This window comes from Rattus norvegicus, chromosome 1, assembly GCF_036323735.1.
Source record: "Rattus norvegicus strain BN/NHsdMcwi chromosome 1, GRCr8, whole genome shotgun sequence".
Classification (NCBI taxonomy): domain Eukaryota; kingdom Metazoa; phylum Chordata; class Mammalia; order Rodentia; family Muridae; genus Rattus; species Rattus norvegicus.
In genome coordinates this window covers 109,599,343-109,624,635 of record NC_086019.1, presented here as the reverse complement: position 1 = coordinate 109,624,635, position 25,293 = coordinate 109,599,343, and the positions used below count along the sequence as shown (strand labels likewise).

Below are 25,293 nucleotides of genomic sequence, written 5' to 3'. Positions count from 1 at the left end.
CATTTGTCTGCTAAACATCTTATCGGTTGCATGCAAATGATCTTGCTCACAGAATCCAGCTCCTACTCAGAAATGGCTGGTTGACAGCCTGTCAATAACATTTGCCAGAAGGAATAACAAGCTAAAACTACAGTTACCACTCTAATCTGGGGAAACGCTGACAATCTCCATTTCTTCCTTAAAACGGAAACAAAAACTTTGAAAATCTAACTTTTCATATGTGGAATTAAGGTCACAGGCCAAATACTTCTTACACTTCCTGTTAAAGTCTCAATAAGCATCTTCTCCGAGATGATGCAGCAGGCAGGTACTTGTGGACCAACCCTTGCTTACCTTAGGCAGTTTGTCACCCTGACGTTCCTGGAGATGCAGGCAGAACAAAACGAGGAAGGGTGTTTGTTTTTGCAGAAAAGTTGTAAAAAGGACCTGGGTGCAGTGTGTGTGTGTGTGTGTGTGTGTGTGTGTGTGTGTGTGTCTGTGTGTGTGTGTGTGTGTGTGTGTGTACAAGTGTTGACACAGAGGCTCAAAGACTGAAGGAATGAGGGAAGAGAGGGTGAGGTAAAGGAGGAAAAATAGAGGGAAGATGAGAGGAGAAAATGAGGCAGAAGTGAGGACAGAGTGAAGGGGAGAAGGGGGAGGGTAGATAAATGGAAGACTAGTATAGACATTTCATATAACAATGAATAATAATAATATTCATTATCTCTGCACATACCTACAGCAGCTGTTTCCCACTTGGTTTCAGGAAAAGGTATTTGACCTTGTTTGATCTTTCTTCCTTTCTTCCTTTCTTTTTTCTGCTCCCTCATTTTTTACATCAACCCACCTAATCTGAAATACCACACCGATCCTTCTCCTGCTTTCCAGATAATTAGATAACAAGACGTGTATCAAGCCCAGGCAGGTTTGGTTTTCTAAGAGGACACACTCTCAATAGTTAACTGCAAGCCTCGACAGTGGGTAAAGGCCAGGGAGTGATTTATGACCCAATAACAATCGAAAGAGTAATGTGCTTAGTGGCATGAGCTAAAATAATGTTGTAATGTTCGAAATCTTTAAAGTTCAACAATTTAGGTTAAGGGAGCGTGAGCTATAGTTGATAAGCAGTTAGCATCTCAGGTGTCTGGAAGCAAAATCAAACTAATGATGAAGTGAGCTCTGACCAGGAGGCTTGCTCCTCAGCAAAGGGGAGTGAGCTGAATTTTTCTAGAGATTGGAGACAGTCTGCACAGTGAGCCACAGCTGGACGACTAGTTTTAAAGGGAAAAAGGGTCTGGCATTGAACCCTACACTTTGTTTCTGAGAGCTTAGACAGCTCAAAGGCCATCAGGAAAAAAAACCTATCAGTTGTCTTTAACACTATTTTAAAGTCACTCCTGAAAATGAACTCAGGTGAACCCTGCTGTCTTCTTGAACAGGCAAAAATAAATGTCCTCAAGTTCACTTCACTTGTCCTTAACCAGGGTCAACATGTTACAAAGGGAAACCTTATATGTTTCCACTTCACCTAAGGCACCATGTACACAATTTCAAGTCTAAATGGACCAGGGTGTCACAGGTATACGGCAGAGTGTTTCACCTGTACATGTGTGCTTGCTCAGAGAATTTGAGATGAGAAATCTCTCACCGAGCATGGTTTGCTATTTAGCATACACCTCCTTTTGTGAGAAAAGATCTCACCAAATAGCACTGCTAGCCTGGAACTCATTATACAGCTCACAATAACCTCAGACTCTGGCAACCCTCCTGCCTCAATTTTCCAAGTATTGCATACCACCATAGGGGGTTTATTCTTGCCTCTTTATAGTTACTGACCTTGGACAAATCTTAACTTCGCAAGCCTCAATCTCTTCATTTCTATTGAGAACAGATGGCCTCTTCATTGCAGAAAGGCTGTCATTAGTGAAAATGCTTGTCATGGCAAGGAAACAATAAACATTGGTTGTTACAATTAGTTGCTAAATCATATAATCACTATTTCCAGTTCCTTGGATTTTTTTCCCCAAATGGAAGGGAAACAGCATGGTGCTAGCATTTAGTAGCTGGGAGTGGGAGAACTTTACACCGGAATCTGCAATGATAGACCAGGAAGGAAGGTAAGCTGGGTTTTATTAAAGCATGTTCTAGTGGTCAAGAGTACAAAGGTGATCATTCTGTATCAGGCTCAGTTTTATTCTCGTCATGTAGACTACTTTCCTTTGACCTTCTCAATTCACTTCCAAGCCTACAATCTTTCCTCAAATACAAAGAAAGCCATCATTGAAAGGGGGGACGTAAAAATGAATGAAACATGATGTGAGCCTTGTAGGGAGCCATTTTTCTGCTCAGTGTTTGACCAAAAGGACTGACAGACTCTTGCCAATGTCAAATTAGGAAAGGCAAGAAGAATTTCTCGGAAGGCTTTGTAGCATTATTAAATAGCCGTGCTCTGGTTTTTAGATGGCTTAGGTACCAATCCTGTCAAATATGATGATGGAGACGGAATGGGAATTAAAACTATAAATAAGTATAAAAGACCATGCCACACATTTTATATGTACCGAGCTTCTCAATTTGCACAAGACCACAATGAAGGTATTATGATTTTTTTTAAAGATTTTTATAAATGAGATCGCTGAGGTTCACAAAGCTTAAACAAAATGTGTAGAACTGAACCACTGAGTCAGGGTTCCCAGCTGCTGCATCAGACAACCGGAGAGGCAGCGTCTTTCCCTCACTGTGTTCCGGGTAAGCCTGGGATTCAGGGTGGGTTAGGGGCTGAGAAAGGTTGGGTTGAGGCATGACTTCAGTATCCGTGGACTTCACGGCCTATTATTACAGAGGAGAGGAAATTCATGCAGTACAATAATCTCTTTTCTTGAAGATGCACTGAATCCTAGTGAAAATTTAGAAGGAACATTTCTGCTACTCAAAAACTTCGAGAAAATGGTCCAGAATGAGTGACATGGAGGAAAAAGCAGAGCAAGACAAGGGTTAACATGAAAATAAACATGACAAAAACCTGAAAAGGAATAGCTGCGAATATAAGTATGTGATCTGAACTATAAAATATAAGAGTGGGCACGAGATGAAACTGGATAAAGGGAAAAGCCAGATATTGTGGTGAGGGTATTAGACTCAGTTCATTAAGCACAGGGAGCTACAGAGATTTTGATTAGAAAAGTAGGTAATTGTATGTGGATTTCAGATATGCTGCTAAGAAACTGGGTGGGTAGGGACATCCTCATGGGGATGGGGGTGGGGCGGGGGAGGAGGTATGGGATGTGGAACAGTTGGAGGGTAAACTAGGAGGGGAATAAAATCTGGAGTATAAAAATAAATAAAAGAATAAACAAAGAAACTGGGTGAGTTCGTTCGTAAGACTGTTCTGCACAAACTTGGCAATCTTTTGCTTGTTGCCCGATGTTCTTCAGTTCACATGTGTTACATAGAAATAGAGTATCTGCCTCATCAAACAGTGGTAGGAATTAAATAAATTCATATAGGAAGCCCTTCTGCCTGGTCTGTTCTGCTAGCTAGTGTGCTCCCTGGAAGAGGCTCTATCTTCAGACATACTAGAGGATCCACTGCACTCAGCATTTGGGAAGAACCCCCCCCCAAGAATTCACAGTAGAGGAATCTTGAATGGCTGAGAAATGTTCAAAGTCCTTAGTGATCAGGGAAATGCAAATCAAACAACTCTAAGATTCTACCTTACCCCAGTCAGAATGGCTAAGATCAAAACCTCAGGTGACAACACATGTTGGTGAGGATGTAGAGAAAGAGGAACACTCCTCCCATTGCTGGTGGACTGCAAACTGGCACAACCACTCTGGAATTTAGAGGTTCCTCAGAAAATTGGACATAGACCTACCTAAATAACCAGAAATACCACTCTTGGAAATATATCCAAACATGCCCCACCATGCCACAGGGGTACATGTTGCACTATGTTCATAGCGGCCTTATTTGTGATAGCCAGAAGCTGGAAACAACACAGATTTCCTACCACAAAAGAACGGATACAGAAAATGTGGTTCATTTACACAATGGAATACTACTCAGCTATTAAGAACAAGGTCATCCTGAGTTTTGCAGACAAATGGATGGAACTAGAAAATGTCATCCTGAGTGAGGTAACTCAGACCCAAAAGGACATGCATGGTATGTTCTCACTAAGAAGTGGATATTAGCCAAAAAAAAAAAAAAAAAAAAAAAGACAGATACAGTCTACAGAATTCAAAAAGGTCATCAGGCTGAAGGGTCCAAGTCTCAGTTCCACCTGGAAGGGAAAAGAAAGCAACCACAAGGTGGGAGGGACTGAGGGGCAGGGAAGGAAAGGGGATGAGCATACAGGGAGAGGGGAACATGATCTGGTATTGGGTGGGGGAAAGGACTGAAGCCCCGAGGGCCAGCACAAAGAATGAAAACAGGCGACCTTGGGAGGAAGAAGGTTGGGAAGAACTCTAGAATGTACCAAACCTGGGAAGTGAGAGACCCTTAGGACTCATAGGGGGAACCATAGATGAAAGGCCCTACAGTGGGGAAAGGGAACTTATTGAATTCACCATCAGCAGAAAGACAGGACATCAAGTGAGGGATGGGGTTGCTATCCCACAGTCGAAGCTCATAATTCTTCCTGTCTGAAAGAAATCCAAGGACGGAAGTGGAAAAAAGCCTGAGAAAAAGAAGGTCCAGCGACAGGCCCAAAGTGAGTTTCAGGTTAAGGGAGGCCCAAGACCTGACACCATTACTGAACCTAAGGAGTTTTCACAAAAAGGGACCTATCATGACTGCTCTCCAACGACCCAACAAACAACTGAGAGAGTCAGATACAGATATGTGCACCCAACCAATAAACAGAAGCTGCTGATGCCTCTGGTTGAATTAGGAAAAAGCTGGTGGAAGCTAAGGAAAAGGGCAACCCTGTAGGAGTACCAGCAGTCTCAATAAACCTTGATCCCTGAGATCTCACAGACACTGGATCACCAACCAGGCATCAAACACCAGCTGAGATGAGGCCTCCAACACATACACAGCAGAGGACTCTGGGGTCGGGGTTCAGTCAGAGAAGATGCACCTAACCCTTAAGAGACTGGAGGTCCCAGGAACTTTAGAGATCTTGTAGGGTTGGTAGGGTGGGGTTATCCTTGTGGAGCGAGGGTGGAGTGGGGTGGGGAGGAAGTATGGAATGTGGAATCCTTGGGGGTTGGACCTGGAGGAGAACAAAAATCTGGAGTGTAAAAATAAATAAATAAATAAATAAATAAATAAATAAATAAATAAATAAATATTCATATAGGAAATACCCAAATACCTCATACAGTAATCCCTTATTGTCTGTAAGATATCAATTCTTTTATCTTGATCAAGGTAGGAAACTCCAATCAAGTTTGAATCTTCATTAAACACTTCAGAGAAAGAAGCTTAAATAGGACTACATAAGTGGTAACATACATGTTCAGCACCTCCCAATCAAATGTGGAGAAATTTCTAGAAAGTGGGATATACATAATCTCCTAAATATGTGATGCTGCTTCTCTGCTTCTGGTGCTTCAGGACCCTGCATCCCTTGCCCTCACTCTTACAGCATCCCTGCTTATCTGAACTGAATATTTATTGCCTTGCCGTTCTTGCTTCCTCTGTCCACACACTTCCTTGGACATTGAGCAAATACTTATCAGATTGCCTCCCCCCATCTCTTTCCCCAAGCCTTGCACAAATGTGAAGGACACAGACGGTACTTGGTTCCACTTAGTTGAATGTGAATTGTAGGGAAAGGAGAACTGGAAAAAGTCCAGATGGGCATTTGGATCATACGGAGCAAAGAAGATTGCAGTGACCAGAGAACATGAATATAAATAATATTGATGTGTCTAGAGAGATGGCTTAAGAGTACTTCCTGCTCTTACAGAGGCACTGGTTCAGAGTCTAGAACCTATATGGTGGTTAATACTTGTCTTACCTTCAGTTTCAGGAGATTTAATGCCCTCTCTCAGATATTACAGACACCAATCATAGATGCATACATGTATAGACCAGCACACAAAACACTCAAACACATAAAGTAAAATAATGAAATAAAACATTTTAAAGTAGACTACTTACTGCCCTCACAGTTACAGATTTCTGAAGTTAAAAGAAAGTCAGAAAAACAGTTTCCACTGAAGACATAGACCTTTCTATGTGGGTGGAGGCTAAGCACTGGGTAGGAATTTTGTGCAACACCCTCACATAGAGATGGTAATCCACTCATGTTCAACTTTTCAGCTCCACTTAAGAAAGTCTCAGTATTGTGCAGCAGTTGGTCCTCTAGTCAACCTGCTAATATGTCACGCCAATCCAAAAATAAAAACTCACATTTTTGTTAGAAAGCAGTCAAGCTCCTGAACATTCTATCATTATACAGACATCTTTATCAATAATTTCACTGAATTATGCATTTTCTAGTAGGAAAGATTTCCCTGAAATTCTTGTAGTGTCCTGGAAATGTCTACACTCCTTGCTTATGGATGAATGGAAGGAAGCCAGCCTAAAATTTTCCAGCAGAAAGCTACCGTAAAGGTGGGCCAATCCAGATCCCACTCAGTCTTCTTACTCTTACGGTTTTGAAGACTTTAGACTCACCTATAACTTGTGTTGTTTGCTGAACTCTGTGCTTCCAGGTTAAAAAACAGAAAGCAAAGGACTCATTTATATCAGCGAATTTTACCCAGGGCAACATCCATCCTCTGTGTCTTCCCACAGCTCACGGGCTCCTAACTCGCTAGCATCCCTCCCACACTCTTCTGGGTCAGAGAAAGTTCTTTGGTGCGATCAGTGTCAGAGGCTTTAGTTACACTTACAGATCTTACCTTGAATTCTTTACCTTCTTTTACTTGTTAGTCACATTGAATAGTATTGCCAGGCTGACACGCAAAAAGGCACCTTCAGAGAAGCAAATTACAGCCGGGGAGGAGAAAGGTCCATGCCTTGTGTGCACAGATGGCCCACACACTCACACTGCAGTTAGGAAATGATTTCAGTCATATTACATACAGTAAGCCTTAGTGGGGGTGGAAGTGACCCAACCCTATAATCCCAGCATTTGGAAGACTGAGTCAGAAAGATGAAGAGTTTAACTCGAGCCAGAGTTACATAGAGAAACCAGCTTGAAAAATAAATAAATGGATAAAACCTGAAATAGAATCTGAAAAAGAAGGAAACTGGTTTGAGGACAATAGAGAGGCCTCAGCGGTAGTGAATGATCTCCCAGGTCAGAAACCTCCCTGTGGACCATGCACCAGTCTGAGCACAGCACATTTCAGACACAGCATTTGAGTCATCGTACCAGCCCCAGTGTACAGCTCGGAAAACTAAGGTGCAGAGCCCAATGCTACTCTCAACTGGAAAACACATCAGAGATCTAAAAACAGGTTAATTTTAAACCTGGATATTCTATCCCTTATTTTTTTTTAAAAATCCTGATATGCTAAGAAAACAAAACAAGCCCATTAATTCTCCAATCCATTCCTGTTGCTGAATTTATAGAAAAAAATGTGTAATATTCTAAGTTGAATGAAAATAAATGTTTGGTTCTGCAATAGTAAGTTTCTTAAAATTACATTTTCTCCTAAATAAAACTCTAGGGGAGAGGTTCAGGAGACAGTTCAGTCAGGAAAGCAATTGCATAACAAGAAGGAAGACCTGACTATGAACCTTGGAATCCATGTAAAAACCAGATATGGTAACGTGTACCTATAATCTCAGTGCTGGGGAAATAGAGACAGATACATGCCTGGTTTTCTGAGAAATGTCCAGCTGCCGAGGTCCTGCCTCAGCGTGAGGAGGGTTCTGAGAAATGTAGCAATGGGAACAGCAATGATTCAATAATGACTCAGAGTCAGAGGTAGATGCAAGCTGTCCGTTCAGGTGCTCTCTCTGCTCCCTGACAACTCTCGGTATTCTGCATTCTTCAAGTTCAGCTTAATAACTTAACAACTTGATTCTTTCTCCCTTCTCGTGCTGTTCCCTTCTCCCCGAGAAAGCCTGAACCCAGTCTTTTATTTACTAAAGCTACATGATCAATGCTTTCATAATGACTAATAACCATCAAGAACTCTTAGATTTACATAAAGTCTATAAGTAGTGGACCAACAGTCCCAGCCCCTGTTTGTTTAGAGCAGAACCGAGCACCAAGCAAAAGCACGTTTCCTTGGAGGTTTACACAGCCTGTTCTCTACAGGGAGCTGGACGCAGCTCTTGTACTTTTCTGGCACAGCAGACAGCAGTCTTTGGTAACTACTTCCATGTAAGAAAAGAAACATGACAAACTACTACAATTAAAATGATTCCTTCCAAAGTCTTGAATATTTGTAAGTAAAACAGTTAGCTCTCTCTCATACCTCTCCAGGCATTGTTATCTTCAGTTCTTCAAACAGCTAGAAAAAGAGTACTAACTTTTTTAAATGAATCTATATCATCTTTTGATTCTCTAATCTTCATTATCCTGGCAATTCCATAGCCTCCTGGATTCTCCTTCTTATACTATTTATTTATAAATTATAAATAAATTCCTATTTTTTCTATCCATGCCCTGTCTTCCAGAGACTACTTTAGCTCTCTATCCTCGGTATCTCTAACTTCACCCTGGTTAATCAATGCAGCAGTCACTGATCCCGAGGGCACATGGGCTTCCTTATGATTCTAAATTCAAGGCCAAGTCTGGCAATGAACCATTTCCAAAAGGAACCATGTAGACTAATATTGTCTAGATCCTCTCCCATGACCCTAAAGGCCAAACGGAAGACCTTTTCCTCATGCTCTACCTCATGACCTCATTTCTGAGAACTGTGCCTCTTTCATTTACTGTGGGATAAGCTCCGAGTAATGGGGAAAGAGTATTTCCAAGAAAGAAAGATGGATAATAGCGTAGTAAAGACAGCAGATCAACTGCTTAGGGGGACTGTGTCACAACTCCCCTTATGCAGCCATGCTGGACCCAGCGGCATCCACTAAGCCTGCTATGTTAGTTCCAAGAAAAATAAGAGAAAATGCCTCAAAACAAACAAACAAGCAAACAAACAAACAAATAAAGGGTAGTGCCCCGAGGAACAAGAGAGATTGACCTGTGGCCTTTATTTGTACATACACCCGGGGTACACCCCCCCAAATGTACATTTGCATACACATTCACAATCATGGGGAGACATCCATATCTGTCTGTTGGTCTTGATACAAGTTTCACTTCTGTGGCCTTATGTGACGTCATAGGACTGTCAGCATCTCTGAAGGATCTTATGTGATGTCAGAGGACACTAGGCATCTTTGGTTCCTATTCACTGGATGAGAACATCACCCTCCCTCCCTTCTCATAACCATGAAAACCTAAACTATAGATTTCCAACATTCCTCCTAGCAGCAGGCTCTCTCGCCATCATCATTAGTACCTAAGCCCTTGTCTTGGAGCTGCATGGGGCATTTTATGTTATGCTCAAGTTCACAGAGAATAGTGTTGCCTTTAGCCATTTCAGGCAAGGCAGTTCTGGCCAAGATCTAGCTTTAAAAAGTAAAAGGTTTCTTCTAATGAAAAACATCAATTTTCAGGTTACATATCTTCAGTGCTCTGAGTCACAGCTAAGGTTATCTCCCCATTGATCCTTGGACACCTCCCTTAGCCCAAGTCTCTGTCTCATCTTAGAGATGTCTCCTACCTCCCCACCCTGGTCAGTTGCAGATTTCACTTCCTATAGCCAGGCAAAACCCAAAATGTAGCCAGTTTACAAGAAGTGAGCACCCTCATAGAAGCAGGGGGAGGGGGGATAGAATGGGATAAGAGGTTTGTGGGGGGAAAACTGGGAAGGGGAATAACATTTGAAAGGTAAATATATAAAATAACCAATGGAAAAAAAGAAATGCAGGAATGGGGATGGTACAGAGACCGAGGGAATGGCCCAACTTCAGACCCACCCCATGGGCAAGCACCAATCCTTAATACTACTAATAATACTTTTTATGTTTGTTGTCCTCTGAGAGACTCCGTGCAGCAGCCGACTCAAACAGATTCAGGCACCCAAAGCCAAATACTGGATAGAGCTTAGGGAATCTTATGGAAGAGTGCAGGCTCCAAAGGGGATAAGAATTCCACAAGTAGACCAAAATCAACTAACCTGAACACTTGGGTATCTCAGAGACTGAAATACCAGTCGAAGAATATGCATGGGCTGGTCCTAGGCTTCCCCACTCATATGTAGCAGATATACAGCTTTATCTTATGTGGGTCTTGAACAAGGAACAAGGACAATCCCAAAAGCTGTTGCCTGTATGTGAGCTATGTTCTTCTAGCTTGGCTGCCTTGTCTGGCCTCAGTGGAAGACAATGTGCCTAGCTTCACAGAGACTTGATATGCCAGGGTGGGGAGATATCCAGGAGACCCTATATATGCTCAGAGGCAAAGGGGGTGGAGGCAGGGGAAGGATTATGGGAAGGGGTGACCTGGAAGGGTAGTGGTATGATGTACATTGAATCAGTAAAAATAATCAATTTTAGAATTATTGTTCCATATTAGGATTCATTCTTTCTTCATTGGGCAAGTATCTGTCTGTAGTCCATGCAGCTTTCTTCTTTCTCTCTGTGTTAACACAAAGCTAATGTCTGAGTCCTGTCGTAGCAAAGAGTTATAGTAACAGAATTGTGATTCATCCGGAGAGCTAGGAACCACTGGGCCTGTGTGCCCCTGTGCATCCCTGATAAAAATCAGCTAGCTGGGTGCCATGTCTAGGCCACTGAATGCCATTGGTGTTTTGAGATACCAGCACCATGCTCTAACACCAAGGCTCTAATGTGAGTGCAGAGCATTGCACTGGATGCAAACTCAGTCCTGTGGTGGGTGAGGGACTCGAGACTAGAAGTCTGGAGACAGTTCGCTGCCAGTAATTAGCTCTATAGCCTTAAGCAACTGACAGGTCCTTCTCTGGGTTTCAGTCTCTTGATGTATAAAAACAAGTGAGAGAATGGGGTCTCAAGATTCCAGGACACACACACACACACACACACACACACACACACACACACACACACACTCCCTCTCTCCCTCCCTCCCTTTCATCCGCATAGTAGGAATGTAGCAGTACAGCTTCAAAGACAGATCAGTTACGCAGTCAGCTGAGCATATTCTGGCTGGAGCTATGACTTCTATTTTTTTAAGTCTAAGTAAGCCAGCAGGGTTATTCTGACCTGATTCAAGAGCCAGCAGAGACTGCTGCCCAAGGAGAAGACCAGGATGCCATGAACAATAGAAATGATGGCTGTGCTCTGAGGAAAGTGCACTTTAGGAACCACTGCCTGGATCTTATTGTTCACCAATCCACTGTGTATTCTTCTCTCTCCTTTCCTCTTCAGAAGAGCAACCTGTCTATGAGGCTGCTAAAAGAGAATAAAATCATAATAAGGGAAATGGGGCTCAGAAGAAGAAAACTTTAAGGTGATTGCAACACTATTTTTCTTAATTCTTTGAGAGTTTCTTAGACTGTAATTTGATCATATTCACCATGACCACTCCCCTTAACTCCCAACAAATTCACCCCACCCCATCCCCAATAGTAAGAATTGTATATAACACAAATGATTGACACCTAGGGTTTCTTCTCAGAATGTCAATGTAAATTCCTTATCAAACTCTGTACAGCTGCCAAACACTCATCAAAATATGCACAGAGGAGTCTTCAGGCAAATCAGAGGCTGAGCGTCACTAACAACAGTTACATGAAGGAACGGAGGGAAGAGCTTCTATTTTGAGTTCTAGATTAGTCTTTTATTAATTGGGCAATTTTAGGCAAATCAAATAATTGGTTTAGATGTCAGTTTCTTCTCAAAAAAACATGGCCGCCATCACCTCCTCCTCCTCTTCCTCCTCCTCTACTTTCTTCTCCTCCTCCCTTTTTCATTATCATCATCCATTATTAGTACTGGTAGCAGTGATAGACTGAATCTATAGAATTCCTTTCTAAACTTAAACATGAACAAATCTCTAGTAAGTGATATGAAAACAGTGGAATGACCATCCTAGGGTCCCCAAACAGACTTCCTATTCCTCTACATGTTGGCCCCTCAACCCTTCTTCATAAGCCTTCATGTAAGATTCTGAATATGAAATGATCCCCACAAACTATGGTGTTGAATGTTTGGTCCCAGCTATCAACACTGTTTACTATTTTTGTACATTTATTTAGGTACAGTGTTATCTGCTTCTCTCTCTCTCTCTCTCTCTCTCTCTCTCTCTCTCTCTCTCTCTCTGTGTGTGTGTGTGTGTGTGTGTGTGTGTGTGTGTGTGTGCGCGCGCGCGCGCATATGCTACAGGCCATGGATATCAGAGAATAAGTTGCAGGAGCTGGTTCTCTCCTTCTATCCTATAGGTTCTGGGGATTAAATTCAGATTAGTCTTAAAGGCAAGGTCCTTTGTGCACTGAGCCATCTTGCTAGTCCAGAGTGACATGATTTTGAGAGGTTGAGGAAATTCTAAGAGTCAAGGCCTCAGTGGAAATGGAATGAAGGATGGGAAAGTATGGGCACTTTCAGGTTTTGCCTGGCCAGTTCCCCTTCCTTTCTGCTTTTTGTCTGCCATAAGAGAAATGCATCTTCTGCCACAAGTTCCTGCCTCTATGATGTTCTATCAGTCAATTAAAACGTCTGAAATTATCAGCCAAAATCAATCTTCCGTCCTTCATGATGCTCCCTTGGGTATTTTGGCCACAGGCGTCCTCTGTAGCCCTGGGCAGATGTGAAACCTGCCAGACCATATTCCATGCAATCTTGTCCACCGTCATATTTACTCTCACATGCCCCACAAACACGTCTTGAGAGCCTCTTGTACTGTGTGCTTCCCAGGTGGCACTGTATATAAAAGATAGAGATGGTATTACTTTGGTTAATACTCACCAGATAGCATTACTTTCATTTTGTCACATATCATTTTATGGGAAAAAGTGTGCAAGGCAGAGTATATGAGTTTGCCTAGTGCTACATGTAAATCATAAACTGAACTGGGTGTGCTGGCACATACTAGTAATGTCAGACCATGGATGGTATCAACCTGGATACACTGTGAGTTAAAACGTCGCCTTGGACACATATAAAACCTCATTTTGAAAACAGTAAGGGCTTCCAATGACTCTTGTGTCAGTCCTTCCCTGGACTACACAAGGTTCTGGGCTAGAACAGAGGTTTCTAGTAACTGAAAACTGAGACCCATTACTTGGGCAAGCACAATCCCTAACACTACTAGTGATACTCTCTTTTGCTTGCAGACTGGAACATTTTGTTCTCTGAGAGGACAGCTGACTCAGACAAATAGATACACACATCCACAGCCAAACACTGGATGGAGCTTGGGGACTCTCACGGAAGAGTAGGAAGAAGGATTTCAGGGCCCCGAAGGGGATAAAAACACCACAGGAAGATCAACAGTCAACTAACCTGGATCCGTGGGGATCTCAAAGTCTGAACCACCAACCAAAGAACATACCTGGGCTGAACACATATGTATCAGAGGTACAGCTTGGCCTTCATGTGGGTGCTGAACAACTGGAAGAAACAGCTATCCCAAAAGCTGTTGCCTGTCTGTGAGGTATGTTCTGGTTGTACTGCCTTGTCTGGCCGCAGTGGGAGAGGATGCTCCTAATCTTGCAGATTCTTGAAGTGACAAGGGGTATCCAACCGGCTTCCCACCCACTTAGAGGAGAAGGGGATGGGTGGATGGGGGAAGGATTGTGGGAGGGGTGACTAGGAGAAGGACAGTGAGCAAAATGCAAACAAAACAAAAGGAAACAAAATAACTGCAAACTGATACAAACTAGTATGCATCCATTAGTCCTTGAAGCTAGTTCAAATGGTCCCACCACTAAGGAGGTATAATGGCTGAAGTCTGTGAAAATGTATCTCAGTACTGCAGGGAATGCATTGAGGTAAATGTGCCTTTGTAAGTCCCCACTGCAGCCACCCTTAAAGCCTACATTCAAAACCCTCTTTAATATCATTGACATCTGCTCTCCTCCCATATTTTGCGGTAAACATCCAACAACAGAAATGACTGAGCAATTATTTATAATAGCCAAAAGCTGGAAAGAAATCAGATGTCAGGGCTGGAGAGATGGCTCAGCGGTTAAGAGCACTGACTGCTCTTCCAGAGGTCCTGAGTTCAATTCCCAGAACCCACGAGGTAGCTCATAACCATCTGTAATGCGATCTGATGCCTTCTACTGGTGTTTCTGAAGACAGCTGCAGTGTGCTCATATAAATAAAATAAATAAATCTCAAAAAAAAAAGAACCCAGATGTCCTTCAATGGAGGAATGGATACAGAAAATGTGGTACATTTATACAACAGAGTACTACTCAGCTATTAAAAACAATAACTACATGAAATTCATAGGCAAATGGAACTAGAAAATATCATCCTGAGTGAGGTAACCCAGTCACAAAAGTACACACATTGTATGCACTCACTGAGAAGTGGATATTAGCCCAAAAGCTTGGAATTCCCAAGATACAATTCACAGACCATATGAAGCTCAAGAAGAAGGAAGACCAAAATGTGGATGTTTCAGTTCTTAGAAGGGGGAGCAAAATACTCAAAGGAGAAAATACAGAGACAAAGTGTGGAGCAGAAACTGAGGAAAACGTCATCCAGAGATGACCCCACCCAGGAATCCATCCCATAAACAGCCACCAAACCCAGTCACTATTGGGGATGCCAAGAAGTGATTGCTGGCAGGAGTCTGATATGGATCTCTCCTGAGAGGCTCTGCCAGAGCTTTACGGATACAGATGAGGATTCGTGCAGCTAACCATCAGACTGAGCATGGGGACCCCCCAATAGAGGAGTTAGAAAAAGGACTAAAGGAGCTGAAGGGGCATGCAACGCCATAGAAAGAACAATATCAACCAACCAGGTTTGCAATCTCATAGAAAGAACACTATCAACCAACCATACCCCCTGTCCAGAGCTCCCGGGGACTAAACCACCAACCAAAGAAAGCACATGGAGGGACCCATGGCTTCAGTTGTATATGTAGCAGAGGAATGAATTGTTGGACACCAATGGGAGGAGAAGCCCTTGGTCCTGTGGGCTTGTTTCCCCAGTGTAGGGGAATGCCAGGGTGTTGAGGTGGGAGTAGAATGGTGGGAGGGGGAGCATCCTCATAGAAGCAGCAGGAGGGGGATGGAAAAGAGGGAACAAGGAAAGGGATAACAATTGAAATGAAATACATAAAATATGCAATAAAAATCAATAAATAAGTAAATATTACTAAGTGTAACACTAAAAAAAAATAGTTAAAACATGCTCCATACACTTCAGAGTAAATGACAAACAATTTAAATACTATTTTGTGTCTAGAAAGGAGAAAGTCTAATAGGCTTGTGCTCTCCTTAGCCTGCTCAGCTACCCAGATGATATTTCTGTGACCTTTCCAATCCACCAAAAGTTTCACAGTGTGTGTCTAGATTAAAAATAGATGCACTATATAGAGACATACTGGGCTATGTTAGAGAAAGACTCATTGTTTTGTGAAGCCTACTCTGAATGGTAGTCTTTAAATAAACTCTGTTTGTTTGTTTGTTTGTTTCTTTGTTTTTTGATATTTTCCAGAAGGATGTGGGAATGTGTTTTATCTACTCTTTAGCATGGATAGGCTGTGGCTGCTCCAGTCTTGGGAGCATGTGTAGAAGTAAAAATATGTGCCTTTTTGATCGGATGATAGTGCTTGCCTCCAGCCACAACATATGTCCACAGCGAGCACTTTTCAGAGGTTCCCTAGGGTCTGGAAAAACACTTGTCCACTTACAGTGAGAAACAGATTTGGAAATCTTGTGTCCATCCAACTTAGATTCTGGGACACACTGGAGATAGTAACTTAAAAGGAGGAATGTTTGTTTAAGCATAAGGTTTTTGTCTGGTGGATGTGTGATTTGGGCCTGAGGTGAAATTGAGCACCAAGGATATTGGATCATGTGGCCAAGCGCAGATGCTGGTGTCAAAGTTGTCAGAAAGCAGAGACAGGAGAGGGTAGGAAGGAGAAGAATGATAGGGAGCCAGAAGCAAGATATAGCCTTGGAAGATAAAACCCCCAAGACCCGCTTCTGCCATCTAGGCCTCATCTCTTAAAATGTCCTCCATTTCCCAGAGTATCACGCCAGCTTGGACCCAAGCCTTCAGCACACAAGCCTGTGAGGTATGGTATATGCTCAAACCAAAACATCTCACTCCATCTAGTTCCTTCAGAGAATGGTAGATTGTATGAAAACAAAAGATTTGGCATGACATACATGAGGAAATAGGTTTTATTAAACTAACCTGATTACCTTAATTCAGAAGTAACCATGTTCTTTATAACAAGCTCCAGATCTTTGGGAAATAAACTGCCAGCACACAGTGGGTCAAGTTGAGGGCATCTCTATTCTGATCCAGTCCACATCAGCAGACAGCCTAACTTTTGGACCACAAAGTGTGTCTCCTACCTATTAGGGGCATCTTGTTCTCTGAGGTCATTAGTGAGTTGTGAATCCATACCCTGTATCCAAACTGATGGTTTTCAACTATGGAGTTATTAACAATGGTCCCCATCTGCCCCTCGCTTGCAGTAAAGATGTTAATTAAAAGACATGGCCTTCCAAGAGGTTGTGAAATTTGTTTCTAAAGATGTTTATCAATGATACTAGAGAAAATTGCCTATGGTGTGGCAAATCAAACAATGAGTTAACATTTCATTATGCACTTGGGATTTTCTTAGGAAAACAATATTTCCCCCCTATGACAATGTAAGGGAGACAAGAATGTTCTCCCTACAGTAATTGACCAGGCCAACCATTTGCTTCAGGACTGATGCATATGACCAGATATTTCTACATATCTCACTGTTATACAAACAACAGAAAACAAATAACCCAGCCATTGAAGATTCCTGGCAAAGAATAAAACCAGTTACATCATGGCAGGAGGCTCCAATCTTCTGATGACGAGAACTCTCTGCCCATAACACTAAGAGATCGGAACTAGAGAAAACAGAAAAACTCATCTCCAGCCTCATATAAGGAGTTCTTCTTATGGCCAGGTTACTCCCACAGTGCTTTATTTTGTGTAATCCATGTCAGGGGAAAATGTCAGCTTCCTGGAAACCTCATACCATCAATTCTGCTGCAAGTGGGTAGCTAACTGTGTCTAACCACTGAGACAGAATTAGCTTTATGAAGTATCACAGAGGCTTCTGCAGTTTGCTGTTTGACTGAAGGCTTCTAGCATGATAAAGTTTTCACACTGTGTATGTCTCAGTTGGTTCATAGGAAGGGCCTCAAAATAACCATTTTGGGCCACAATGCCTCTCTGAGGTCATTTTCAGGCGTGAGTTACTCCTTGCAATTCACAATGCCTCTTTGTGGCTCTGATCTGCCATGTGCTCTTGCTCATTTCTAGTTGTCTTTCTTTTTATTAAAGTTTAGCATTTTAAAACTATTTTACATACATGGATGTTTTCCCTGCATGTATATCTGTGTGAAGGTCTTGGATCTTCTGGAACTAGAATTATAATAATTGTGAGCTGTCATATGGGTAATGGGAATTGAACCTGAGTCCTTTGGAAGAACAGCTAGTATTCTTAGCTAGCTGATACAACTTTCCAGCCTTCTGGTTTCCTTTATAAATTCTTTCAAACATGTTCCAAGATTAAAAGTCCACTCTTTCACAGAAGCCCCTCTCTCCTGATAAAACTCACTACTTTCTTATTTCTTAATTTTTTTCCAAGTGTGAATGAGCTGGCTTTGTCCAGTATTTCTGCTTCATGTAACATTCTACCGTGGAGACTGCTTCTTCTCTAAGAAGACCCCTCTCCTCTCCCTTTACCCAAGTGTAGTGTAAAGACCTGTCCTCCCACTGCCCTTCCCTGATTCTTCATCAGTCCTCACATGAATTCCTTTGGCTATTTGAGTTTCATGCGACTGCACCCAACCACATCTACTCTTCGATACCTTTGATCTTCAAGCAACCTTCTGATAATTCCTTTTATTTAGTAAGCATGCGGAGATGACACAGTCGTGCTCTCATGGCTTCTGATTCTTTCATCACAGGAAGAATAACCTCAGTCACTCTTTTCCAGAGAGGTAGTTTAAATATCTATGTCAGTGTTGTCTGTGACCTCTAGCTGACAGAGGTTGGATCAGCATCTCGCCTCACCCTTGCCACTATACCCTTGGCTCCAGCTGACCCAGGCACATACTTCTGTTTCACTTTTTACTTCGTCCAATATGCCAGTTTTTCACATTAAGCTTGTGTCCCATTCAGGTTTACTTATGGTCAAAACTTTCAAAGTGCTTAAACTCTTCCACAATTTGCCCAAAGTCCTACGTTCATACCTCATCTTTTCTATTCCCCAACACTAAGATAGTCACCTCGTTTTTACATAAAGTAGGGACTCAATCATGAATAACCTTAAGGAGACCCTGGGTACCATCAGGTACCTGGGAGTTTGTTTACTTCTCTAATTATCTGCCTTGGACACACCCAGGCTCTTCCTAGTTTTTTCATTTCTACTTCTATCACAGTAGGCACAGGTATAGATAGGACTACCCTTTCCCGTTCTGGCCTGAGTGAAGCAGGTTCATGGACCAGTTATACCCAGGAATTAAGAAGATTTTGGAACCCGGGATTCGCGGACAGCTGCTCTGCGGCTGTCATCATGCCACAAAATGAATATATTGAATTGCACTGCAAACAATATGGGTATCGTTTGGACTACCATGAGAAAAAGAGAAAGAAAGAAGGTCGGAAGGTCCATGAACGTTCCAAGAAGGAAAAAACAAAAAAACAAAAAACAAAAAACATCAGCCTGTGCCATGCCGAGAAAATACAAATGAAGAAGACCATTAAGATGCATGAAAAGAGAAACACCAAGCAGAAGGATGACTCCACAGGGAGCAGTGCCTGCCTAACTGCTTGACAGAGAGGGGCAGTCTAGAGTAAAAGTACTTTCCAACATGATTAAGCAAAAAATGGAAAGATTTGTGGGAAAATGGGAGGTCCCTCTACCAGAAGTTCATGCCCAGGGAGAAACAGAAGTATTGAAAGTTATTTGAACAGGAAAAGGAAAAAAGAAGGCATGGAAGAGAATGGTTACAAAAGTCTGCTTTGTTGGTGATGGTTTTACAAGAAAACCACCTAAATATGAAAGGTTCGTTAGGCCAATGGGTCTATGTTTCAAAAAAGCCCATATTACATACCCTGAGCTGAAAGCTACCTTCTGCCTGCCTATAATCAGTGTGAAAAAGAATCCCTCCTCCCCATTATATACAACCCTGGGTGTGATCACCAAAGGGACAGTCATTGAAGTGAATGTGAGTGAGCTGGGCCTTGTGACATAAAGAGGCAAGGTGATTTGGGGAAAGTATGCTCAAGTTACCAACAATCCTGAAAATGATGGGTGCATAAATGCAGTCTTGCTGCTTTGACGGTGACATCATACAAGTCATTCCACTCACTATGGAAGACTCCACAGTGTCAGGAAAACACCATCGCAGTGATCTTTCTGAACAACCAATCAGCCTTACCCCATGTGCAATCATCAAGAAGTATTTATTAAATTGGATGAAAAAAAAAAAAGAAGGCACAGGTATAGACTGTGAACTGAGTTGTAGATGTACAATATCCTTGAACAGAACTTTCAGCAGATTTCTTCCATGCCTAACTTTAATTTATTTTTCCTTACTACTGGAATCCAGTATGTACTGAGAGGCCCAGAAGAAGACTTATTGGTAAAGTGCTTGCTCCACAAGCATGGGTACCTGAGTTCAGATCTTTAGTTCCAACATAAAAGATAGATATGGCAGCATGCATCTCAACCCCAGTGCTGAAGCCCCAAAGACAAGAAGGTCACTAGGGCTGGCTGCAGGAGAACAAATCGGTGAGTTCGAGGTTCAGTGGGAAAAGAGCTTTTCTCAACAGTAAGGTGGAAATTGTCAAATGTGGGCAGATATACACACATATACACACATATGCATACACATATACACACATGCATATACACATGTATATGCACATGCATACGCACATACATACACACATGCACAAACACTATAAAGAAGCCTTAGACTTTTATTTATTTCTAAATATATATTGTTGACACAGTGTAGATGTAATAGAAGAAGGAGAAGAGAAGGAGAAAGAGGAAAAGAAGTAACAAGGTAAAGACTGCTTCCTTCCTTCTTTTTGGAGAGAAATTCTCTTGACATCCTTCTGCATATCTAAAAATATCCTTCTTCACCTCCTCCTTTTTTCTCTACGTAAAACAATGTTTCTGTACAGTCCCTTCTCCTTATCTATATATCCAGACATTTTGGTCAGTTTTGACTTTTTCGCATCAAGTGTTATAGTTTTGTTTTTCTTTTAAGTTTATATATCCTTTGTACTAATTTATAATTCCTGGTTTTTAGTTTTCATTTTCACTCAATAATACATTGCGAGAACATTTCCCCCAATAATTTAAAAGTCTTTGAAAATAAGATTTGAATAGTTATGTTAGGACTCCACAAATACACTATAATTTATATAAGTATGACTTCCTTCAGAGATAAAGATTGTTTCAATTTCATTACTATAAATGATGGTGTGATTATTAAGCCTTTAGCTACATTTGTAGCTCTATCCACAGGGTAGATCTCTATAAGGAGATTCATGGAGTCAAATATTGTATTTTTTAGGCTCTTCACAGACATTATCAAATTGCTTCTCAGAAAAAGATTATACCAATTTATACACCCACCAGCTGTGTGCAAAAGAGATGGTCACAACACATCCCCACTGTCATTAAGAATATTTTCTGTTAAGTTTTCAAACTTTCCCTCTCTATTGGTTCTCAAAACACAGTCTAAATAAGTGTGTGTGTGTGTGTGTGTGTGTGTGTTTTACTTCATAAAATAATTTTTACCCAGTGTTTCATCTTGTATAACCCTAGTTTTCTTTCACATTCAGGTTTCTTGGGGGAGTTAGTGGGGTTGGCAGTGTCCTTAGCCTCAGTATCTCTCAGTCAAACTTCATACTGTTCCTCTATCAAATTGTCTACCTCACTAATTCTTGAAGTTACCATAAACTTCCAACAACCCAGTCAAATACGCCCTTCTTATCTTTATTTCATACATTAGAGAATGTATCATTGTGGTGGTTTTCTAGAAATTCTATTTTTTCACTTCTGTCTTAATTCCATTTCTTGTTGCTGTGATAAGATGCCCTGACAAAAACAACCTAGGGGGAAAGAGTTCATTTTACCTCATAATTCCAGAACATAGTCCATCAGCATGGAGAAGAGAGAGTAGAAACTTGAAGAACTGGTGATGATGATAACCAAGTGCAGACAGAGAACAAATACATGCATAGATACTGCTCAGCTTGCCTCTTCCATTGCTACATAGCCCAGTATCCTCTGCCTAGGGAATGGTACCACTCATATGGGCTAGATCATCAGGGAAATGTCTCCCCAAAATGCCACAGACCAACCTGATGTAGACAGTCCCTCACTGAGATTCTCTTTCCAGGTGATTCTAAGTTTCACCAAGTTGACAGTTAAAATTAACCACCAGAGCTTCTGGGCCATAATTTTCATCTCTTTTCACATTTCTCCAACGGTTATTTCTTGGGATCACTTTCTGTATTTCTGTATACCACTTTCTTATTTTCACACCTCCTGGATTATTTAACCTGAGCAAGTGGAAAGTTTTACTTTTAGCCTAACAGCCCTTCAGACAATAACAAGAACATTCGGTTCAGGATTCCAAAAGAGATATTCTTAAGGATTTAAAGCCTATGAAATATGTATTGAGTTCTTACTCTTTGTAAAGCCACCTAGTAGAGAGCTAACACTTCTCTTACTTCACACTCTCCATGAACTTGTGTAAGAAAAAAGTCTAGACACAAAGGATCCTTTTCACTGATCTTAGCAGATAGTCAGTGAACCCAAATCATGTATTGTACATGTACATATTTGTCCTACACAACCGACTCTAAATAGCTTTGAGTCTTATCCTTGCCTATCAAACCTCTCTATAATACTCCTTCATAGTTCAAATTATTTAATGTTTATAAAGTGTAGTAGTCCAATTAATTTCCAAAGGACTTGACAATCTGATTCTTCTAAACAGGGCATTCACACCACACATATAGAGCAATGTCAACCCTATCCATTTTCAGAATGAGCACCACAGACAGATCTCAATTTCATGCATTCAAACTACGTGTCAATTCACCCTTTTGTATTTGTCCCAGGTACCACCCCCCAGATTGTCTCCCCTAATCCATGTCTTCTCCTTGTAGGCCACTGAGTCCAGGTAGTACTCCCTGTTGGAATGTGAACTCATCTTGTTGACTTCATTTTTCACAGGGCATTCACATGTCAACAACTGTAGTAAGTCCATGTGTGCAGCAGCCATGTCCTGGCCAGAAGACAGCAACTCACAGCACTCCACCCCATCCTCTAGTTTTTACATGCTTTTAGCCTCATCTTCTATGGCATTCAGTTTAGAGAGGTTTTTTTTCAAATTAATATTTTTATTGATATTTGGGGTGAATTTCATATCACATGTTTCACCACACTTTCTTTCTGATCCTTTCATGTCCACATCCTTCCCTGTATCTGCCCTAAAAAATTATAAAAATAAAAAGCCAAGTTCAATTATGTTGCCTATATACTCAATAGACCATAGTCAAACCCCCAATGGCAAGCGCCCCCCCCCAGAGAAAACTGAGTTATTCACTACCTGCACCCCCACCGCAAGCCATCAACTGTGGAGAACTACACTTCAGCATCCTTATCACAGTTTTTTTCCTCTCTTTTTTTTTTCCCGGAGCTGGGGACCGAACCCAGGGCCTTGTGCTTGCTAGGCAAGCACTCTACCACTGAGCTAAATCCCCAACCCTCTTATCATAGTTTTTAAAGTACTTTTTGATGGGTTTCTTTTTAGGCTGCTCCTTTGGTGTGGTGAGGTTGTCACCTTCCCCTCTTTCTCAACCTTGCATCTGCAGCCTTTGGTATCACTACCAAAACAACATCCTTGTTCATTAAAGTCAGCAGGAGCCAGGATCGTGGGCTTCATCATGGATTCTTAAGAGTTATCAAATTTATTCTGACCATCCAAAGTCACTATATTGAGTTCAAACATTGTCTTAAAAATCACCTCTGAGGAACATTTTTGGACTAGTCTCATCATACACAGATGTACATCTGCCTTTATGTCCTGAACATATTTCTGAATCCCCACCATGTTGCTTTTGCAACTTGACTACAGCCTTTAATTAACTGTGCCATAAAACCTGACTTGATCCATGGAAAGTTTTGACTTTCCAGGTTGTCTATGCCATGAGGAAATGATTGAGACTTTTAACTTTACAGTCAGATTTGTTGACAATTGTGAACATTAACTATAAATCACTATACAAGTTCAATGTGAATAAAAAATTTGCCGTCAAGTCTACGAAGAGAATAGTCTTACCCCGATCAAAAGAATATTCTTGCCCCATGCAAGCCATAGAACAAATAATGTAAAAGAAATTTGTGTGATAAATCTGCAAGGCAACTATTTCAGGCTCTAAACAATAAAGTGTATACAACAGAGAGCCATCTACCTAAGGGGGAAGTCAGTCAATGTAACTTCTCACAGCATTCTTGATATCAGAGCCACGATACCATGATACACATGGAGATTAGACTTTCTAGAAGTTTGATTAGTGAAACTGAAGTCACAGAGTTTATCTACAGTAAAGCAATGAGAATAACAATAGCTGGAGTCTCATCGATGCATCTGAGAGCATACCACTATAGCATACAGAAGATTATATTTAAAAAAATCCAGTATAGCATACAGAAGATTATATAAAAAATCCCAGTATAGCATACAGAAGATTATATAAAAATCCCAGTATAGCATACAGAAGATTATATAAAGAAAAAATCCCAGTATAGCATACAGAAGATTATATAAAAAATCCCAGTATAGCATATAGAAGATTATATAAAGAAAAAAATCCCAGTATAGCATACAGAAGATTATATAAAAAATCCCAGTATAGCATACAGAAAATTATGTGACAATATCCGAGGAACACATAAAGAGGATTTAAGTTCTGGAAGGAAACATGGTAAAGGATATAAATGGAAACAAAATATTCAACGAAGAAATAACATCTAGGTGATGGTGTAAAATCTTTCAACATTAAGGCAAGCTATGATGTCACACAGCGAAAGAACTCTACAAATTGTACATGAAACCACAGAGGGAAAGTCCTGGCAAGGCACAGTTCACCCAATAAATAACAACCACAATGGAATTTCAAAGTGGCATCCATTAGAAATTACGCAGCACGATAAGGTAGTGAGAAAAGTTTCAGATTTCACTTCGAAAATTATCAAACCAGAAAGATAGGAAGGTACATTCATTGACGGATGCTGCTGATGCAGGCCTTTAATCTCAGCACTCAGAGCTCAGAGTTTGAGGCTAACCTGGTCTGTAGAGCTAGTTCCAAGGCAGTCAGGGCTACATTGAGAATCCTGTCTTTAAAAAAGTCAATAAACACTTTTAAATAAACGAATAAGAAAATATATTTTAATCTATAAAGGGATGTTGCTAATATATATTTCTCTTCCCAGTGGAATTACTTTCACAAAATTAAGTCTGAATACAGACATTTTAACGCAAAGTCCGGGAAAAAAATCACCAACAAACTGTTTTTATAGCAGCCCTAGGTGAGACAAATGTATTGTCTTATTGTTAATTTTAATAGGAATTCTTACACTTCAAAATGAACAACATACTTAGCTAGTAGCACATCTAGATATAAAATCTATGTCTAAAGCTAGCACAGAGAAAGGAAAATGGGCAGGAGATACTTACAGACTTGTAAAGTGTAAACTTATAATAAAGTATTTATATTATATGTGAAACAGCTTAATGTTACCTGAAGGAGGTTGTATAAGTTAAAGGCGGGCAAGACAAACCCTGGGGCAGCATCTAAATGGCAATAAAGTTAGGCCCAAGAAGGTAATAATTGAAATGAAACGGAATCAAAGATGATGCAAAAATAACACAAGGGTAAAAACAGCTAACATAAATAAAATAAAAATAGCAGCATGGTGGCTTTCAATCCAGTCACATGACTGATGCTGCTACACGCACATCAAACAAGCATCTTAGCTAAAAGGCAGAGACTGTGACGTTGTAGAAGGATGGCAGGCACAGTACTGTGCCATCCAAGTCAGACAAAGACCGAGACAGAAAGCACACACTGTCTGCAGCATGTAAAGGGAAA

The 25,293-nt window shown here is 41.1% G+C and overlaps 1 protein-coding gene and 1 pseudogene across 3 annotated transcripts in view; one reads left to right on the top strand and one right to left on the bottom strand.

Moving 5' to 3' along the window:
- The window catches only part of Nell1 (neural EGFL like 1), an 864,397-nt gene that overhangs the window by 85,223 nt on the left and 753,881 nt on the right, over window positions 1-25,293 (bottom strand). Inside the window, exon 16 of one of the 3 annotated variants that reach the window (XM_063275215.1) lies at window positions 12,700-12,849. Coding sequence (XP_063131285.1) covers window positions 12,791-12,849 — 59 coding nt within the window. The 3' untranslated portion in view covers window positions 12,700-12,790. 3 annotated transcript variants of the gene reach the window in all.
- Nsa2-ps7 (NSA2 ribosome biogenesis factor, pseudogene 7) lies at window positions 18,683-19,489 on the top strand (annotated as a pseudogene).